The sequence below is a fragment of the Takifugu flavidus genome, chromosome 6, assembly GCF_003711565.1.
Source record: "Takifugu flavidus isolate HTHZ2018 chromosome 6, ASM371156v2, whole genome shotgun sequence".
Taxonomy (NCBI): domain Eukaryota; kingdom Metazoa; phylum Chordata; class Actinopteri; order Tetraodontiformes; family Tetraodontidae; genus Takifugu; species Takifugu flavidus.
This window is the reverse complement of record NC_079525.1, coordinates 11,972,926-11,987,599: the sequence shown is the minus strand read 5'-3', so window position 1 is coordinate 11,987,599 and position 14,674 is coordinate 11,972,926. Positions and strand designations below refer to the sequence as shown.

General features: G+C 45.8%; 2 protein-coding genes across 5 annotated transcripts in view; one reads left to right on the top strand and one right to left on the bottom strand.

Moving 5' to 3' along the window:
- The window catches only part of LOC130527377 (neuronal membrane glycoprotein M6-a-like), a 10,712-nt gene extending 6,455 nt beyond the window's left edge, over window positions 1-4,257 (top strand). The window contains exon 7 of the mRNA XM_057035775.1: window positions 106-4,257. Coding sequence (XP_056891755.1) covers window positions 106-258 — 153 coding nt within the window. The 3' untranslated portion in view covers window positions 259-4,257. The remainder of the gene's footprint in view (window positions 1-105) is intronic.
- dok1a (docking protein 1a) lies at window positions 4,044-10,358 on the bottom strand. 4 transcript variants are annotated; one of them, XM_057035771.1, is made up of 7 exons: window positions 10,200-10,358; window positions 9,102-9,180; window positions 6,554-6,681; window positions 6,339-6,449; window positions 6,170-6,239; window positions 5,864-6,030; window positions 4,044-5,768 (listed from the first exon to the last, which is right to left on the bottom strand). In XM_057035771.1, the coding sequence occupies exons 1-7, from the start codon at window positions 10,254-10,256 to the stop codon at window positions 5,001-5,003; spliced, it is 1,380 nt and encodes a 459-aa protein (XP_056891751.1). In that variant the 5' UTR covers window positions 10,257-10,358; the 3' UTR covers window positions 4,044-5,000. The 4 variants fall into 4 exon arrangements, with proteins under 4 accessions (XP_056891751.1, XP_056891750.1, XP_056891753.1 ...); XM_057035770.1 differs by having other exon boundaries at window positions 9,102-9,139; window positions 10,205-10,353; XM_057035773.1 differs by having other exon boundaries at window positions 9,102-9,139; window positions 10,200-10,346.
- Window positions 10,359-14,674: the final 4,316 nt, after the last annotated feature.

The window sequence follows — 14,674 nt, the reverse complement described above, 5'->3', positions numbered from 1 at the left end:
CCAGTTTTCCCTGTTTCCCACCAGCTTAAACAGCTCCGACGCGAACTGCTCCAGTCAGTCAGACTGGTTTCTGATCATTTCCTCCCCGCTTCCCCTCTTTCTAAGGTCCACTTCCTGATGGCTCTGGCTGCCAACTGGGGCTACCTGAAGGACACCAGCCGAATGCAGAAGTATGAGGACATCAAGTCCAAGGAGGAGCAGGAGCTGCATGACATCCACTCTACACGCTCCAAAGAACGCCTGAATGCCTACACATAAAAACACACACGCACACACACATACACACTCACACACACGCACATACACAGTCATAAGGATATCAGAAACACACACCTGAAAGCACACTGATAACAATGACATAATAGGAAGATAACATAGACACGATTGTCATCCGTGTGTCTGTTGGTGTCAGCAGCAACATCACCACTGCTCCCTTCCAGCGCGTCCAAAGATATCTGTGTGGCTTCGGCACCGGCGAGGCAGAGCCCCCCCCCCCCATTAGTGTTAACCTACACTTCTGGGTTTTCACCAGACCTCATAGTTCTGGGTGAAAATCACGGAGAGGATGGAGCTCAGAGACGAGTTCTAAGGTGGTTAAAGTGCCAAATCCAAAGTCTCCAAAGAGGCTGTGACAGTATTGAGGATGGTGATTGTCCCATCTGTCCATATTTCTCTGTAATTGAACTAAATAATAATTTAAAAAACCCGTCTCAATAAATATTAACGTATCAGAGAGGAAACGCTTGACAATAATGCCAAAAATGACTTTGAGGAAAACACAGGTGAACGTGTCGATGTGTTTCGTTTCACTTCAAATCAGATATGCTGACATGCACACAGACGCATCATTGAGTTTGGTGTCTATGGACTACACACACATACACACACACACACACATGCAAGGCTCACAGATGTGGCTGAATGGCTGAATGGTGGGTTTAGTGTGGCCGGTCCTGTGTGGTGGTGTCATGCTTTGTTGTGTCGTTTTGCCACATTTTGACGATGGTCCTGCAGAGAAACCTGATCCTGAACATGTACCTGAAGGTACCGTGGGTAGCTCTGCTAATCCCCTCCCCCAACCTCCTCCCCACTCCTCCTGTATCTGCTACCTGGAGCCTGTTTTCATTAGTGTCCTGGCAGGAAATGACGTCCAGACTCAATACTTTATCCATAGTACCGAATCACTCGTTTGGAACCAGAGAGAGAGGTTTTCTTTCCTAAAACCTCCAAATATTATGCAGGCTTACTTTGAGAGTAAAAGCACTTAAAGGACTAGTGAAACGAGGCTCCCCCCTCCCCATTCCATCCCCGGGTTGTACAAAGTTGTGATTTTGTCCTTTATAAACGGCACATCTTAGAAGCACAAAGTCTTTTTGGTGTGTTTTCATCAATCAGATGCTTTTGTTCCTCACTTTTTGGAATTATGCCACATTTTTATCAGTATTATTTGTGTATTTTGAAATCGGGGTGTTTAAATGCCGCAGGCGTGTTGGGGTTGGGGGGCGGGCGGGTTGGCGGCAGATTGCTTTTCACATTTCCACATTTTCACACAATGATTGTGTATTTCAGTGGTTTTAAGCACACACAGGCGAACAGCGACATGCAGAGGTGCCCATCGTCTGGTCCTCTCTCTCCTCTTTCAACACGCTGTGACGGGACCAAAGCTGCCACAGAGCGTGCGGTCAGGGTGCCCCCGGTGGCGTGACCGGGAACTGAGCCAGTTTAGAGCAGGGTGTGGAACATCTGGAGAGTCCAGTTGGAGTGAAACTTACCTGAGACCACGGACACGTCTGATAACGTCAGTCAAGCTTACAGGGCAGGAATGGATGATATCATGCTTGAGTTTTTGGAGGGAGGGACGCCGGTTTTAGTTGTGAGCTGATTGACGAGGTTGTAAAAGCTTAATGAGGACGAGTGGGTCAAGTGTCCTCGTTGTGGCTGAGGAGGAAGTGACAGTCGTCCATCTATCTGTCTTTATCTCTGTCTCTATCTGCCAGTAGAGATAACTGAGAGGGATGATGTGCTGAGGAAGCTGCTGGTCATGATGATGGTAACAGCGGCCAGGATGTCTGTCTTGAAGTGGTTTGATTGGATGAGACTACCAGCAAATACACACATACACACACACACACACACACGCACACAAGTTCACCATCATCACTCTGAGCCATAATTATTTGCTCTTTTACTTTTCACCAATGACATTTCACTATTTTGTTATTGAATTTTTTGAAACTTTTTCAATGTGAAATCATTTGATGAGAAAAAAAAAGAAAAAAATGTGTGTGTTTATTTTCCTCGTGGGCAGTATCATGCACTGCACTGGCATTAACTGTATAAAGATATACATATATGTGAAACAATTGAGGTGAGTGGCTGGGAAATGACATCCTGCTGGTCCCAGAGTCTGGCGGAGCGGGCTCGGGTTAATATTCCGCAGCTTTTACTCTCCCGGAGCTGCGTTTACCTGAGCGGTGACACCTAACACCTGTGTTTGTTATAAAGCTCACAGGAAAAACATTCCGAACTGATATCCTGCCAATAAAAATCGGACATTTTGAAAAGATGGCGCCACTGCGAGGCGAAAAGCTCTCGATCGATTAGATGGACCTGAAAGTAATGTTCACGTAAAAGCAGCTTCTACAAAAAAAAGAGGCTCCACCAGACCCACTTCCTGTTCAGGTGCATCCCAGCCACATACACTTGGTATTTTTAAGGGTCTAGTTTTACAGTAACAGTATTTTATCATTTTCATTGCCTGACAATGGTTGTCTTGTCAGTGTTTTTAACCTCAGATAAAGAAAAAAAAATAGTTTTGTGCACTTATTGACCATTGTGAGCTCTCTCTTATTCTTGGTGTGTAAGTGCATTGAGATCCCCGCGGCGGGACCTGTGTATAGTCTTGCAGCATTGGTGATAACCTAAAGAAATTACAAAAATGAAAAGAAATGAAAGCATAATAATGAAGATAATCATATAATAGATTAAAAAAAGAGACAGTAAATCTAGTTGTTGTTTGTGGCATGGTTATGCATTCAATGGTCATCATTTTACTGATTAAAACAATACAAAAAAGTTAAAAAAAAAAAAAAAAAGTATTCCACTGGCGCTGTTCTGCTGTTTCTCTTTTGTTTTCCACTTTTTAATGTAAAGTATTGCGGTTCCTGTTGCTAGTGATGTTGCTCAGCTAGCTTGCTTGCTCAGATGTTTGCCACCAGAGCAATATATTGTAACGATTTTAAACATAAGACCCAAAACGCTGACATAGAAATGCATGAATCCGATGGCTTTATTGTATTGATAAAGCAGATAATGTATTGCTCTGGCCACCGTTTCTCCTGCAGCCCACCTCTGCTCATGCCCCCCTCCCCATGCTGACATTTTGAGCTACAATCGCACTGGAAAACTACTTGATTATTATTAAAAAAAAAAACAATAATCTGCTTTTCTTCCGGAGCGATGACGCAGGAGTGATTGGCGTAACTTAGCAACAAGCACAGTGTCCAGAGCCCACACTGCTAAACCCTAAACCACCATCTGTGAAGGACCTGAGCGAGCCCAAATAATGATTTAACATGCATCAGGAGCATATTTAGATCCAAATATTTAATGCTGTCTGTTTGTACAAACAGAAGAGTACAACAAAGATTTAACATGAACCAAAACTGAGACTTTTCCGAGGGGTGGGAGTGTAGCGGCGATGCTCAGCAGCTCCAGAGGAGGACAAGAGCAGCTCGCTCTTCATTTGTCTCCATCTGTCACCCACACATCCCTGTAAAGATGAATGTGTTCGCAGACCTGTGTTAATCCTGCGTCCTTCTTGTCCAAACCCCGCCCCCATCCCACGACCGCATGTGCACAGGCTCATTTTTATAAATCCAACATCCTGACAGGTCAGAGCGCTCAGTCCTGATATTCACCTACAGACGGCTCTGGCCTGGCCCCCACACCTGAAGCCCTCCAGCTGGTTTTATGTCACTGATCAGCTGGCGTTTCAGGTCCAAGCACTCAGTCAGGTTGGACATTTTGGATGTTGGAAGTAGTTTTTCTTTTTGTCTGTTTCTCAGCATCGTAGGCTTTTGGTACTTCACTCTGGTTGCTTAGTAGCAGGATGACTCTGACTCACTCCTCCATTTTTGTACATATCTGTGCCAACAGCTTGGGCAGACAGTGGCTTTTTTTATTTGTAAAGACATAAACTTGCTTGCATATATAAATAAAATTAAATGATACACTTGTGTACTTGTTAAGAAGGGAGCATTCAGTGTTTGGGTCTTTATTTCAAACACAAATCCTTTTAGAGTCTGTGTATGTGTGTGTGTGTGTGTGTGTGTGTGTGTGTGTGTGTGTGTGTGTGGATGCATGATGGGGTTTTTCCATACTCAACACTGATAACCAGCTTGTACAAATAGAAATGATTAATTTTTACCGTAAGAGTGCACAACTGTTGTCCAGTCAGTCCCTGAAATTGGTGTCAGCAAAGGACCCGCAATCATATCTTTAAAAATTTGGTAACAATTGAGGGCCAGATGATTTTAAAATGATGGATTAGGAAGCTCCAGCATCTCCCATTCCAGCCATCTGAGGTTCTGTTACGTGGTGACCTCGTCCTGAACCAGAGGTGGTGCGCTGAAGAGATCTGCCCAGCTAAAGATATGTGTATAAATTCAAACACATATCAAAGACATAAAAAGTTGACTAGTTGTTTTATTAGAATTTTACTGATTACGTATTCACAATAAAGCATAAGTCACCCGGCAATGCTGCCATGGTGACATCACCCAAGATGAGAGCATGAGGATGCGTCCCTCTACGCCTGGATGAGCTCTCCCACTGTCTCCCCATCCTTAATTGCATTAGCCGCCGCCACAAAGCGCCTAAAACTCCCATTAAGCTGCTGAAATGGATTATGGGTAAGAGCGGGATCCAATCCAACCTCCAAAAGATTTTCAGCGAGTTGGCAGAAAACCAGACGAGGTGAAGCGCTACATTCCAGCAGGCTAAATGATGCCCATGTTCTCGTAGATGATGTCGTCGGCGGCCTGGTCGGCGGCGGCCGAGGTCTCGGCGGTGCAGGAAGGGGCCGCGTTGGCGGGCGGAGGTCGACTCGCCGCTGGAGCTTTACGGACTTGAGCGTAGAGGTGAGCGAATGGGTCCGGTTTGCTCTGAGCCTGACTCACTTTTTCGCCCACAGGTTCAGAATAAATGGGCTCATCGTGTGCGCAATGGGCGTGTTTCACCTCCACGGCGCAGATTTTGTCGTACACCTCCGAATAAACAGAGTCCTGGCAGTTTGGGACAGACGAAGCATCAGGGGGGCTTTGTTTTGAACCTGGTGGGCGGATCGGTAGGACACTGGCTGGGTCTACATACAGAGCCTGGACTGATTGCAGTTCTGGTTCTGACTGGATGCAGTCTACTGGGTCGGCATACACAGCTTCCTGGTTGCTAGTGAAGCTGGCATTAGTGGGGATTGATGGGAGAGGCATGAGGGTGATGGGAGCTTGGGGGCTGTCCTCCGAGGGGGCATACTTCCTGTCCTGCACCCTCAAGGTGTCGCGCAGGGCAGCAGCCATGTTGCCCAGGTCAGGTGTTTTTGCCACAGAAGGACTGTTAGTGGGAGTGTTGGACTCCTGGTTTTGCAGTGAGGTCTTCTGTTTGATGGTAGCTTGAATCAAGGAGAAGATCTTCTCAGCCTGCGGCGTCTCAAAGATGAACGAGCCGGGACCAGAGTCGCAGCGCCGCCCCGCCTCGATAGTTAACACCGACTGGGAAAACAAGAGATCATCATTTATAAATGCAAATTGCCCTAAAACAGGTCCGTTATTATGGACACATGTGGTGATCAGTGTGAATTATTTACCTTGTCTTTACCGTATCGCCTCAGCATCTCATAAGGCCATTCTCGAACTACACTCTTCTTCTGGGTGTCCCTCAGCAGCAGGGCCTCCAGCCCCACCTGTAACCAGTACGCCCCCTGCAGGTCACAGCGTGTTGCTGCATCGGTCTTCTGAACCGACACCAAGAACTCTGATATTGGAATATTTAAGATGAACAAAAACAGCACTGTTAAATCTCACATTCATGTTCAGTCCATTTAGATGTTCAGTTGTTTGCATTATTGTATTAATTTAAACAAATAACAGATATTGGACCTCTGTTGTTTCACCTTTATCTGCAGAGGCGTATATCTGATTTTCCTCCACACAAAGTTGGATAGAACTCTGCTGGGATCCTTGCTGAGAGAGAAACAGAGAGAAACAGAGGTGAGGAGGCACCGCCTGGACCCATCGGTGGGTTATATGACATCCATGGATGGGTGAGGAAAGTGGTCCCACCTTAAAGGTGCTGTGGCAGAGTTTTTCCACCCAGGACAGACAGTCGTCTTTGGGAGCAGCGAACACCAAGGCTCTGTCCTCCGTGTCCACACAGAACGCCGACATGTTGTCCTTCAAGAAGCACACGCAGCACTGAAAACCTCTCCCAGTCACAACTTTCTTGTTCAGCCTTTCATGATGCACATAAAGGTCAGTTTGACAAAACTGGTACTGACCATCGGGCAGGCTTCAGCATTTGGGGGGAGCCTGACCACGCTGAGTAACTCGGACAGTCGCACAACCTTTATCTTCTTGTCCACGTGAGGATGGTGGTGTCTCCTGATGCCAGGACTTCTGTCGCCACCTGGAGGAAGCACAGGCCTGTTAGTGTCAACCTGTAGTTCTGCAGAACCTTTAGGACTCAAATTCTAGTCCTCCAGCTGGACATTGCTAAGCAACTAAATTGAAAATATGTCCATAAATGATCCAGACTGAGCTACACAAGTCCGATGCCACCATTGTGGTCCATCTGCTACCGCTGCTGCCCCTCCAGGTCTTTGTGATGGACTTTGGACCACACTGTGCTAACTAGCTTAGCCAGGATGGCTTTCATGTGCGCTGTTTAGGATCTAGTGGATGATCATATATGTGATCTGCATGTACAGACCCACTGCCACTACTCTAGCTGCAATCAAAATAAAACCTGAACTCCATTAACAAGTTCTCTGAATGAGGGAACTTTCAAGATCTAATCTGCTGCATCGGTGTAACCCTTCAAACTGTGGAATATCAGATATTACTGTATGTTTCCTTTGATATAAACCTGCCCTCCCAGCTCAAATATCTGTCACCATGTCCTGTAGACCACATCATCTACCCACAAACCTCATCAATTCTGTTTCTACTCATCCCTGTCCACCCATTCTGCTCCACCACACCTCAAACAACCTGGATCAGACCCCTTAATGTCTGCATCAGCTAACACAATAACAACAGGATATTTTTGGAGTCCTGCACAAGAGGAAAGGAAGCAGGTTTAAATACAGGAGGAGGAGTGTGCGGACAATTAGACACAGGTGAAACTCATGAGGGTACAGAGGGTTAGAGAGGAGAAAGGACAAAACACAGACAAAACTGAAGAAACAATGAAAAAATACACACTGCAGACAGATGCTAACTTATCGTCAAACACCTGCTAGATCAAAAGGAAAACACTCTGAGAGTCCACTTGGCCCCAGGTGATCTTCTAGATTCAGCATTTACATTCAGTTGTGCTGGGACAATAACTCAGGTGAGTAGTTCCATTTCAGCTCACCCAAAAAAAAAGGCTGAGCCCTCTAATTTTGTCCTCTAATCTGACTTGTTCTAGCAAAATTATATATATTTTTTAAATCAACAGGGAAAAGAAAAACAGACTGATAAGCCAGATGTCTCTGCGGTATAGAAATGCTGCATGTCCAGGATGTATTTTATATTATTATTCTACACAACACACAAAACATGTGATACCTTTTTCTGCCAGTAGGTGGCACCAAGATCCCTCTGAATCCATCAGGATGGCAGCCTTCCGTCCAGTCTCATTGATCTATAGATTTGTTCTCCTTAACCTACCTACCTACCTACCTACCTACCTACCTACCTACCTACCTACCTGCCTGCCTGCCTGCCTGCCTGCCTGCCTGCCTGCCTGCCTGCCTGCCCATTTTTTTAAATATAATTTGAGCATCCTTTTTCTTTGGGCAACCCTGTAGTTTGTCTCTGTGTTGTTATTTGTTCTGATTTTTTTTTTATTCCTGCCAGACTGTTTATTTAGACGATTTCCAGGTTTTTAACCATCGCTTGCAATTTGTCAACTATGCTTTCATCACCACATTTCTGGCTGAGTCACAATGCCACCACCGTTCAATGAGCCTAAATGAGGCGGACAGGGAAGGAAGTTGCGAAGCTCCTCTCTCATTCAGCCACTCAGACACTTTGAGGTCAGCTCGCCATAAACCAAGTGCAGCCTCGCTGTCCTCATGAAGACGTTCTCTCGGAGTTCATGCTACCTATGGGGACATGAATTAGCAGCACATGGTCCCCCACACAGACACGCTGGGGAGCATTCAGTGAATCACTCCAGCTCAGTGTTCAGTGACGTCAGACAGATAGCTGGAGAGGAGCTGCATCATGCTGATGCACAGTGCTTATATAAGACCATCAGCCATTCTGGATGGGAATAAAGCTGCTCCTATTTTGATACTCTTCCTCCAGAAGCAGCCTGCATCCAGCTGTGGGCTCATTCCCCATGATTCACCTAGACAAGCCCTCAATTTCAGTTTGGATGAGACAGTCCGCGAGGAAAATGTTACAAATGTTACATGGATAAAGAGGGACCCCATTGAGCTTTATGTCTTTGTATAGAGCTACACAACTAGGTGTCCCTGAGCAATGACGCAATGTTGGAAAAATGTTGTTTTGAGCAGGAATTCGTAGGTCGTATTTTAGAGGTCATTCTCAATATTATGCCAAGAACATCTGTTAGCATCTGTACTTTTGACTGATCAAGGAGGGCTGAGCTCTGTAACATAAACCTGTTACACCATCCGTGTCCATTTGGAATGTCAGAGGCTGTGGTAATTACTGCATGTAATAACAAAATGCTGTTTCGTGTCCGTTATTCACCTGCTTTTCTAAGGGTGAATCTTCGTGAGATCAACAGTTATAATGCACGAAGCTATATTCAGTGTTGCCTTGCATTTAACAGTGCGCTCTGAGTTACGGTGAAAGAAAATCCAACTGTACCTCCCATGTCCTGGATCTCCAGCCGGCCAATTCCACTGCTGCTTTGAGGAAAGAGAGACAACCACACAGGCTTCCATTTCTGCGCAGACAAAGAGAAACTGCTGAGAGCAGAGTTCAAGGACCGGTCGGTGCCATTATTAACCTGTTAAAGTTACTAATAGTCTTCTCAGAGCTTCAGACAGTCCACTGGTTTCTATACTGGTTATGCTGGACCTCAGTGTTGCCTCTGATACAGTTGATGATGGTATTACACAGACTGGAGCATGTTACTGGGAATAAAGGGACAGTGATGTGGTGGTTGTGGTCGTGTTGATCAGATAGATTCATGTTCATGTTCACAATGGTTCCTCATCAGATTTAGTCATGGAGTTCCACAAGGTTCTGTACTTGGACCAGTCCTTTTCACTTTGCCAGTGTTTAGGAAATATTACATTGCAGCATGGAATAAACTTGTTAGGCATCTATGAAACCCAAGGAAAAACACAACATCTTGGATGAGACTGTTTCCTTCTTCATCTGCACTAAGCTGATGTTGTCTTCCTCAGTAAACTCCCCTGGAATAGACGAGCTGATGGCATTATCATTTCTTCGCGTCTTACTTCTTTAGCCTCTAGTTTGTCAAAAATCTTGGAGTAATAAATCCAATACAACCCAAACTCAACTTTTGATTTAAGGATTTCTTCATCTATGTAAGTGAACATGAAGGAGGTATAATTTACCATTTAATTACACTGTAATCTCGCTGGCGTGCACGGATTCATGCACTTTGTGTCAGACACACGTGCGATTTAAAGCAGAATAAGAGTCAATCCCATTCTTTCCTTGCGTGTCAGGGTCAGGAATGTACACTGCGGCAAGCGTGCTATGTTCCAACTTGTTGACTTTTGCATTCCTGTTCAGCAGCGGACGGGAACACAGGAAGTCCCAAATGAGACTACAGCCAGGATCACGTCCACAACACCTTCTTATAGAGCAGTAACACACTTGTTGTGGTTTTGTAATATGTCGACAGTTTCCTGCCCCTGGGCCAACCAGGTCAGCACAGCGCAGCAGTTCCAGTTGTCCCACACCTACAGTAAAGACAATACACGTACTCACTTTACCAGATTTGTGTGATTGGAGATAAACTTTTCCTGTCTTTGTGTTGGATTCCATCTGAGGAGTTTTGGAGGCTCCAGTAAGTCACAGGATGGTTCTTCTGTTGAGTCTGAGCGGAGGTGTGCACACGTTGTAGCATTCCTGGAATGTGAGACTCACCTGACAAACAGGGGCAAATATAGGTGGAGCTGCGTGCGTGCGTGCGTGCGTGCTGGCACGCCTGTGTGTGACTGATTGGCTAACTGGGGATTTAACGCCAGTTGTCAGTAAATTTAGGATTAAAGTTCAAGCATGACATCAGATCACGGTTATAATAATTAATGGAGAGCTCCTCTGCAACGCAACTATATTTATTCTCTCCTTCTTCTTGTTCTTCTTCCTGCTGTCCCAGATATCTGTTTACCCCCGGGCTGCGTGTTCAGTGCTGTGTGTATGAAGTAGTGCGCTTTGCATTGCGTTTAATTGTTGAGACGAATGACACATTAATCGCTGGGCGCAATACGACAGAGACGCGCAGTTAAAGAAATCACAAGAACACATCTCACTTCCATCGCACTCACTTCAACTAAAATGTGTGCTCCTGATGGCTGGAGGCTCTCTCCTGTCAGAGTTTTATACCTCTGTCGATTGAGAGGTCCAGGAATGTGGGTTTGGCCTGTATGGAAGTGTCAGATGAGGCCAGGGTCTCTGCTGGAGGACACCTTTGACCTCTGCCCTGCACACAGGCTTTGCGACACAGTGGCCAATTGCTTTAATTGTTGCTCTATATTGGGCCCCCTGCTGCGTCTCATGGTCCACCATCATGTTGACAGCAGACTGTCCAACCCTGTCTATTGAGATCTGGACCTCTATTATACTGTCATAAACTGATCCGAGGCAGCTTTGTGTTAGCAGCAGCTTTAATACCTCACAGTTATTTGTCCTATGGATGCTAAATTATATTGATCAGTTTATGCAACCATATTGATTGGTCCCTGGCCTCTTCTGTCTTTCCAATGTCTCCAAAAGGCTTTTTACTGTAGACAGAGTGGACTGAGACTCTCCTGAGAAATCCCCTCGGTCCAATAATATTGATCGGCCATCAATTGCGTCGTGAAACAATCAATTCAATCTGAATGACTTGTGGTGACACTTATGGCGGTCAACAAATCTGTAACGCCCACAGGGACCTGTGACCTGACAGCTCTGACGACATCTCCCTTAGATTCACGTTAACACACTCTGATGGGCCAAATGAAAGCTGTCGCACTTTTATCTGTCCTCTGAAAAGTGCACTTTCTGTCGGTGAAGTGTGTGAAGGTGAGTGGTGTAGAAGAAACTCTCCAGGATTCAGAGTCCACATTTTTCTGTTTTTTTTCTCTTTTTCCTCCTACTGTCGAAGTTGTGGGTTGAGGAATGAGAACAGGAAGACGAGTCCGTAGGAAGAGAGCGAAGAGGGACGGCTGAAAGTCCAGAACTGAGAGGAGAGACGATGAATAGTTGGGCAATGACAGGAAAGATTAAAGAGCTTGATGAATTCAAACTGTAAGGAAAGGACTGAGATGGTTTGGATGCTTCCAGAGAACGGACAGTGAATACATCGGTAGAAGGACGTTGGGGTTGGACAGGACGCCTAGAGGAACATCAAAGAGATGTGTGGACATCATAGACATGGAGATGGTTAAGCACAGAGCACGTAGAGGACAGGGTCAGACAGGAACAGCTAAAAGTAGGAGTCTGTGTAGATTCTCAATCATCCAGGTCATTGTATCCAAGGTAGTTTTCTATGTCAATTGGACTGGATTGTCATGTCAATTGGACATCTTTCTTCTCTTGAAGACGTTTCGCCTTTTATCCAGAAGGCTTCTGCAGTGTCTCCTTGGAAGCCTTCTGGAAGTGTCTCCAGAAGGCTTCTAGAAGCTAAAAGTAGAAGGTTCTTTTATAAAACCTTTTATCAAGGAATATAAAGTCTTTATTTGCTTGTTTTCTTTACACCTACTGGGAGACCAGAATAAGCCAATGGTAACTCTGGCTGGGTCATGTTGACGCTGACCTAGAAGTTCTCTCGTTAGCAGTAAATCGTGCTCCATTGTTTATCTTAACAGATTGACTTTTTCTCTGCCAGATATTCTTAGCACACTGACTAGTGGGGGGGGGGGGGGGGGGGGGGGTTGGGGGGATTGTTATGGCTTTGTTTTGCGAGGTTACATAAGCTTTTCTTGTGGTGTGGCTCATTTTACAGAAGGTGCTTCAGTTTCTCTGAAGGAGCTGTTTCCTACCCTATACTGAAGGCAGTTGTGGGATTTATGAGGGTCAGGGTTCAGTGTTGACATGTGGCTCGGTGTCCAGAGAGGGTGGGTCCAAGGAGACACTGCAGCATCCTGAAAGCTTGGTGGACAGAGCTGTCCTTCAGTCTGCTGAGCCCCGTCTAAAACTTCCACCATCTCCTTCTTCATGGTAGCAGGCTGACAGAGCTGTCTGAGGGGTGGGCGGGGTCTGTCCACGATGCTGAAGGTGTAATGGGTGAGGCGTGTGTGAATGTCCAGGAGGAGGGGCTAGAGAGGCATAGATGATCTTCTCCACTGCCCTCTCTGCACAACATCTAACCCAGGACAGCTGCCTCCACTCCCCTTCCACCCCCCAGTATGGACTGCTAACACCTCCTTTCCTTCCTGTACCTCCTCTCAAACTGAGGGTACAGAAAAGCAAAAACTGGACTTAAAACGGTCCTCAAGAACCTCCAAAGCGTCTTCTGCACACGCTTGTACTGTTTTAAAATTTGGCCTGGTGACCTTAACCAGTAGTCTCAGCATGACGGTGATGTGGTGTGAGGTGCCGTGGTGCTGGAAGGCACTGGCAAGCTCCTCTCTGGGTGGTGTAAACACAGGCCAGTGTGTTGCTTCTATGTCGCAGAGCATCTATGCGTTCAGACATTTTCTGGAAAAACGCTTCCTCGGATCTGCACAGTTGGAATGTGTGCGGACAGTCTGCTGCGTACTGATATGCTGGTCCAGTTCAGTTGCCTCATTCTTGTTGTTGCGACTTGAGCTCGGAGGGATGTAAACAGCAACAAGCACTGTGGCTGTAAACTCCCTCCGGAGTGAGCAGAGCCGCGACCACAGGCACCACTGATGTAAACAGAGCCACCTGTCCCTCGGCTTTTGACAACAGTTCTGTGCACAGTTCTGTCCAGCACGGCAGGACAGCCGCTCGAGCTGAACGGCGCCATTTTTCCGAAAACAACAAAAAAGCAGCATTCTTCCACAGTCGCGCTAGATAATCCAGGTTATCATCCAAACAGTGGCCATCACGTCGGTGGGAATAATAGCTGCTAGCCTAGCTCAGATACCTCTGGCCATACATTTCTGCTTCCTCTGGCACCACTTGAGGTTCTTTTGCTGTCTACAACGTGGACCGCCGCCAAAATTACCATTGGCGACGGCACGGGCCTCTGTAAACGGAGCCGCGTAGCTTCTCTAGGCGTTCAGACTTTAACTCCAAAAAGAGGCTCTTGAGCAAATCTCACAACTGTATATGAGCTTTAAGACAGGAGGGTGCAGCAAAAACGCTGCAACCCACATGTTGAAAACCACAAAACCACAAACTCGAGGGGAGAGAGAAGCTGAAGCATGAAGCCAAGAGTGTCACGCTAATGAAATATAGGCATTAATGTATACAATATAACGCCGTCCAGGGTATATGCAGAGTATAAGCTCAGCAATGAGGACTATTTTAATAGACTTCAACTTTGAAATGATGGACAGAAGTGATGGAGTGTGTCGTGCGCGTTGCTTTCACATGTATGAGGTAACCTAATAGGAGGAGGCAGAAGTGACAGTAAATCACTGCAGTGCAGCGTTTGCTTGTGCATCTGCTAAACATTTCACTGTCGGGCCAAAAATGGCCGGAATGAGGGTCGTCTCTCCCTCGTGGCAAGGTCCCTTCGATACCCCACCATGAAGCGTTGTTCGTGTTGTTGTCTCTCCTTGTCGATCCCTCATCAACACAGAACACAGGTTGGGAAATTAAAGCTAAAGATTTTTGTCATTTGAGCCACACTTTACAACAGAGGCGTTCACAATGAAACCCACTTTGAATATATTGCGCAATAATAAGATATTTTAGATGCTATTTTTTCCACATTTTTACTAAAATGTCTCTTAATATCACTCTACATGATAAAGCTTACTGAAAACCTGGTCGGGTACACAGGTACGTTTTGATGGTATTTGAGGTAGAGCCTACAGTCGCTGCTGTACCCTTGTTTTAAAGTTGGCACTCTTGATTTCCTTTAGGGTCCCAATTTAAAAAATTCTCACATCGCCATGATGAGGCTCGTGCTGACCCCGGCTCAAAAAGCATCAGTATCACAATCAGGTTCAACCTTGTAGTATTTGATTTTTATTTTAGGTTTTTTCCATGGCTCCTCTGCCAATATTATGGATTTAAAAGAAACAAATACACCCTCGGAACCGCTAACACTACAGTGCCTTTCC

Excerpts from the sequence above, each read along its gene's own strand:
- dok1a (XM_057035770.1), bottom strand. The coding sequence starts at position 10,338 with ATGCTACAACGTGTGCACACCTCCGCTCAGACTCAACAGAAGAACCAT. Across the intron at positions 6,031-6,169 it reads ATACGCCTCTGCAGATAAAG|AGTTCTTGGTGTCGGTTCAG; the intron begins GTGAAACAACAG and ends TTCCAATATCAG. Across the intron at positions 5,769-5,863 it reads GGCGATACGGTAAAGACAAG|TCGGTGTTAACTATCGAGGC; the intron begins GTAAATAATTCA and ends TTGTTTTCCCAG.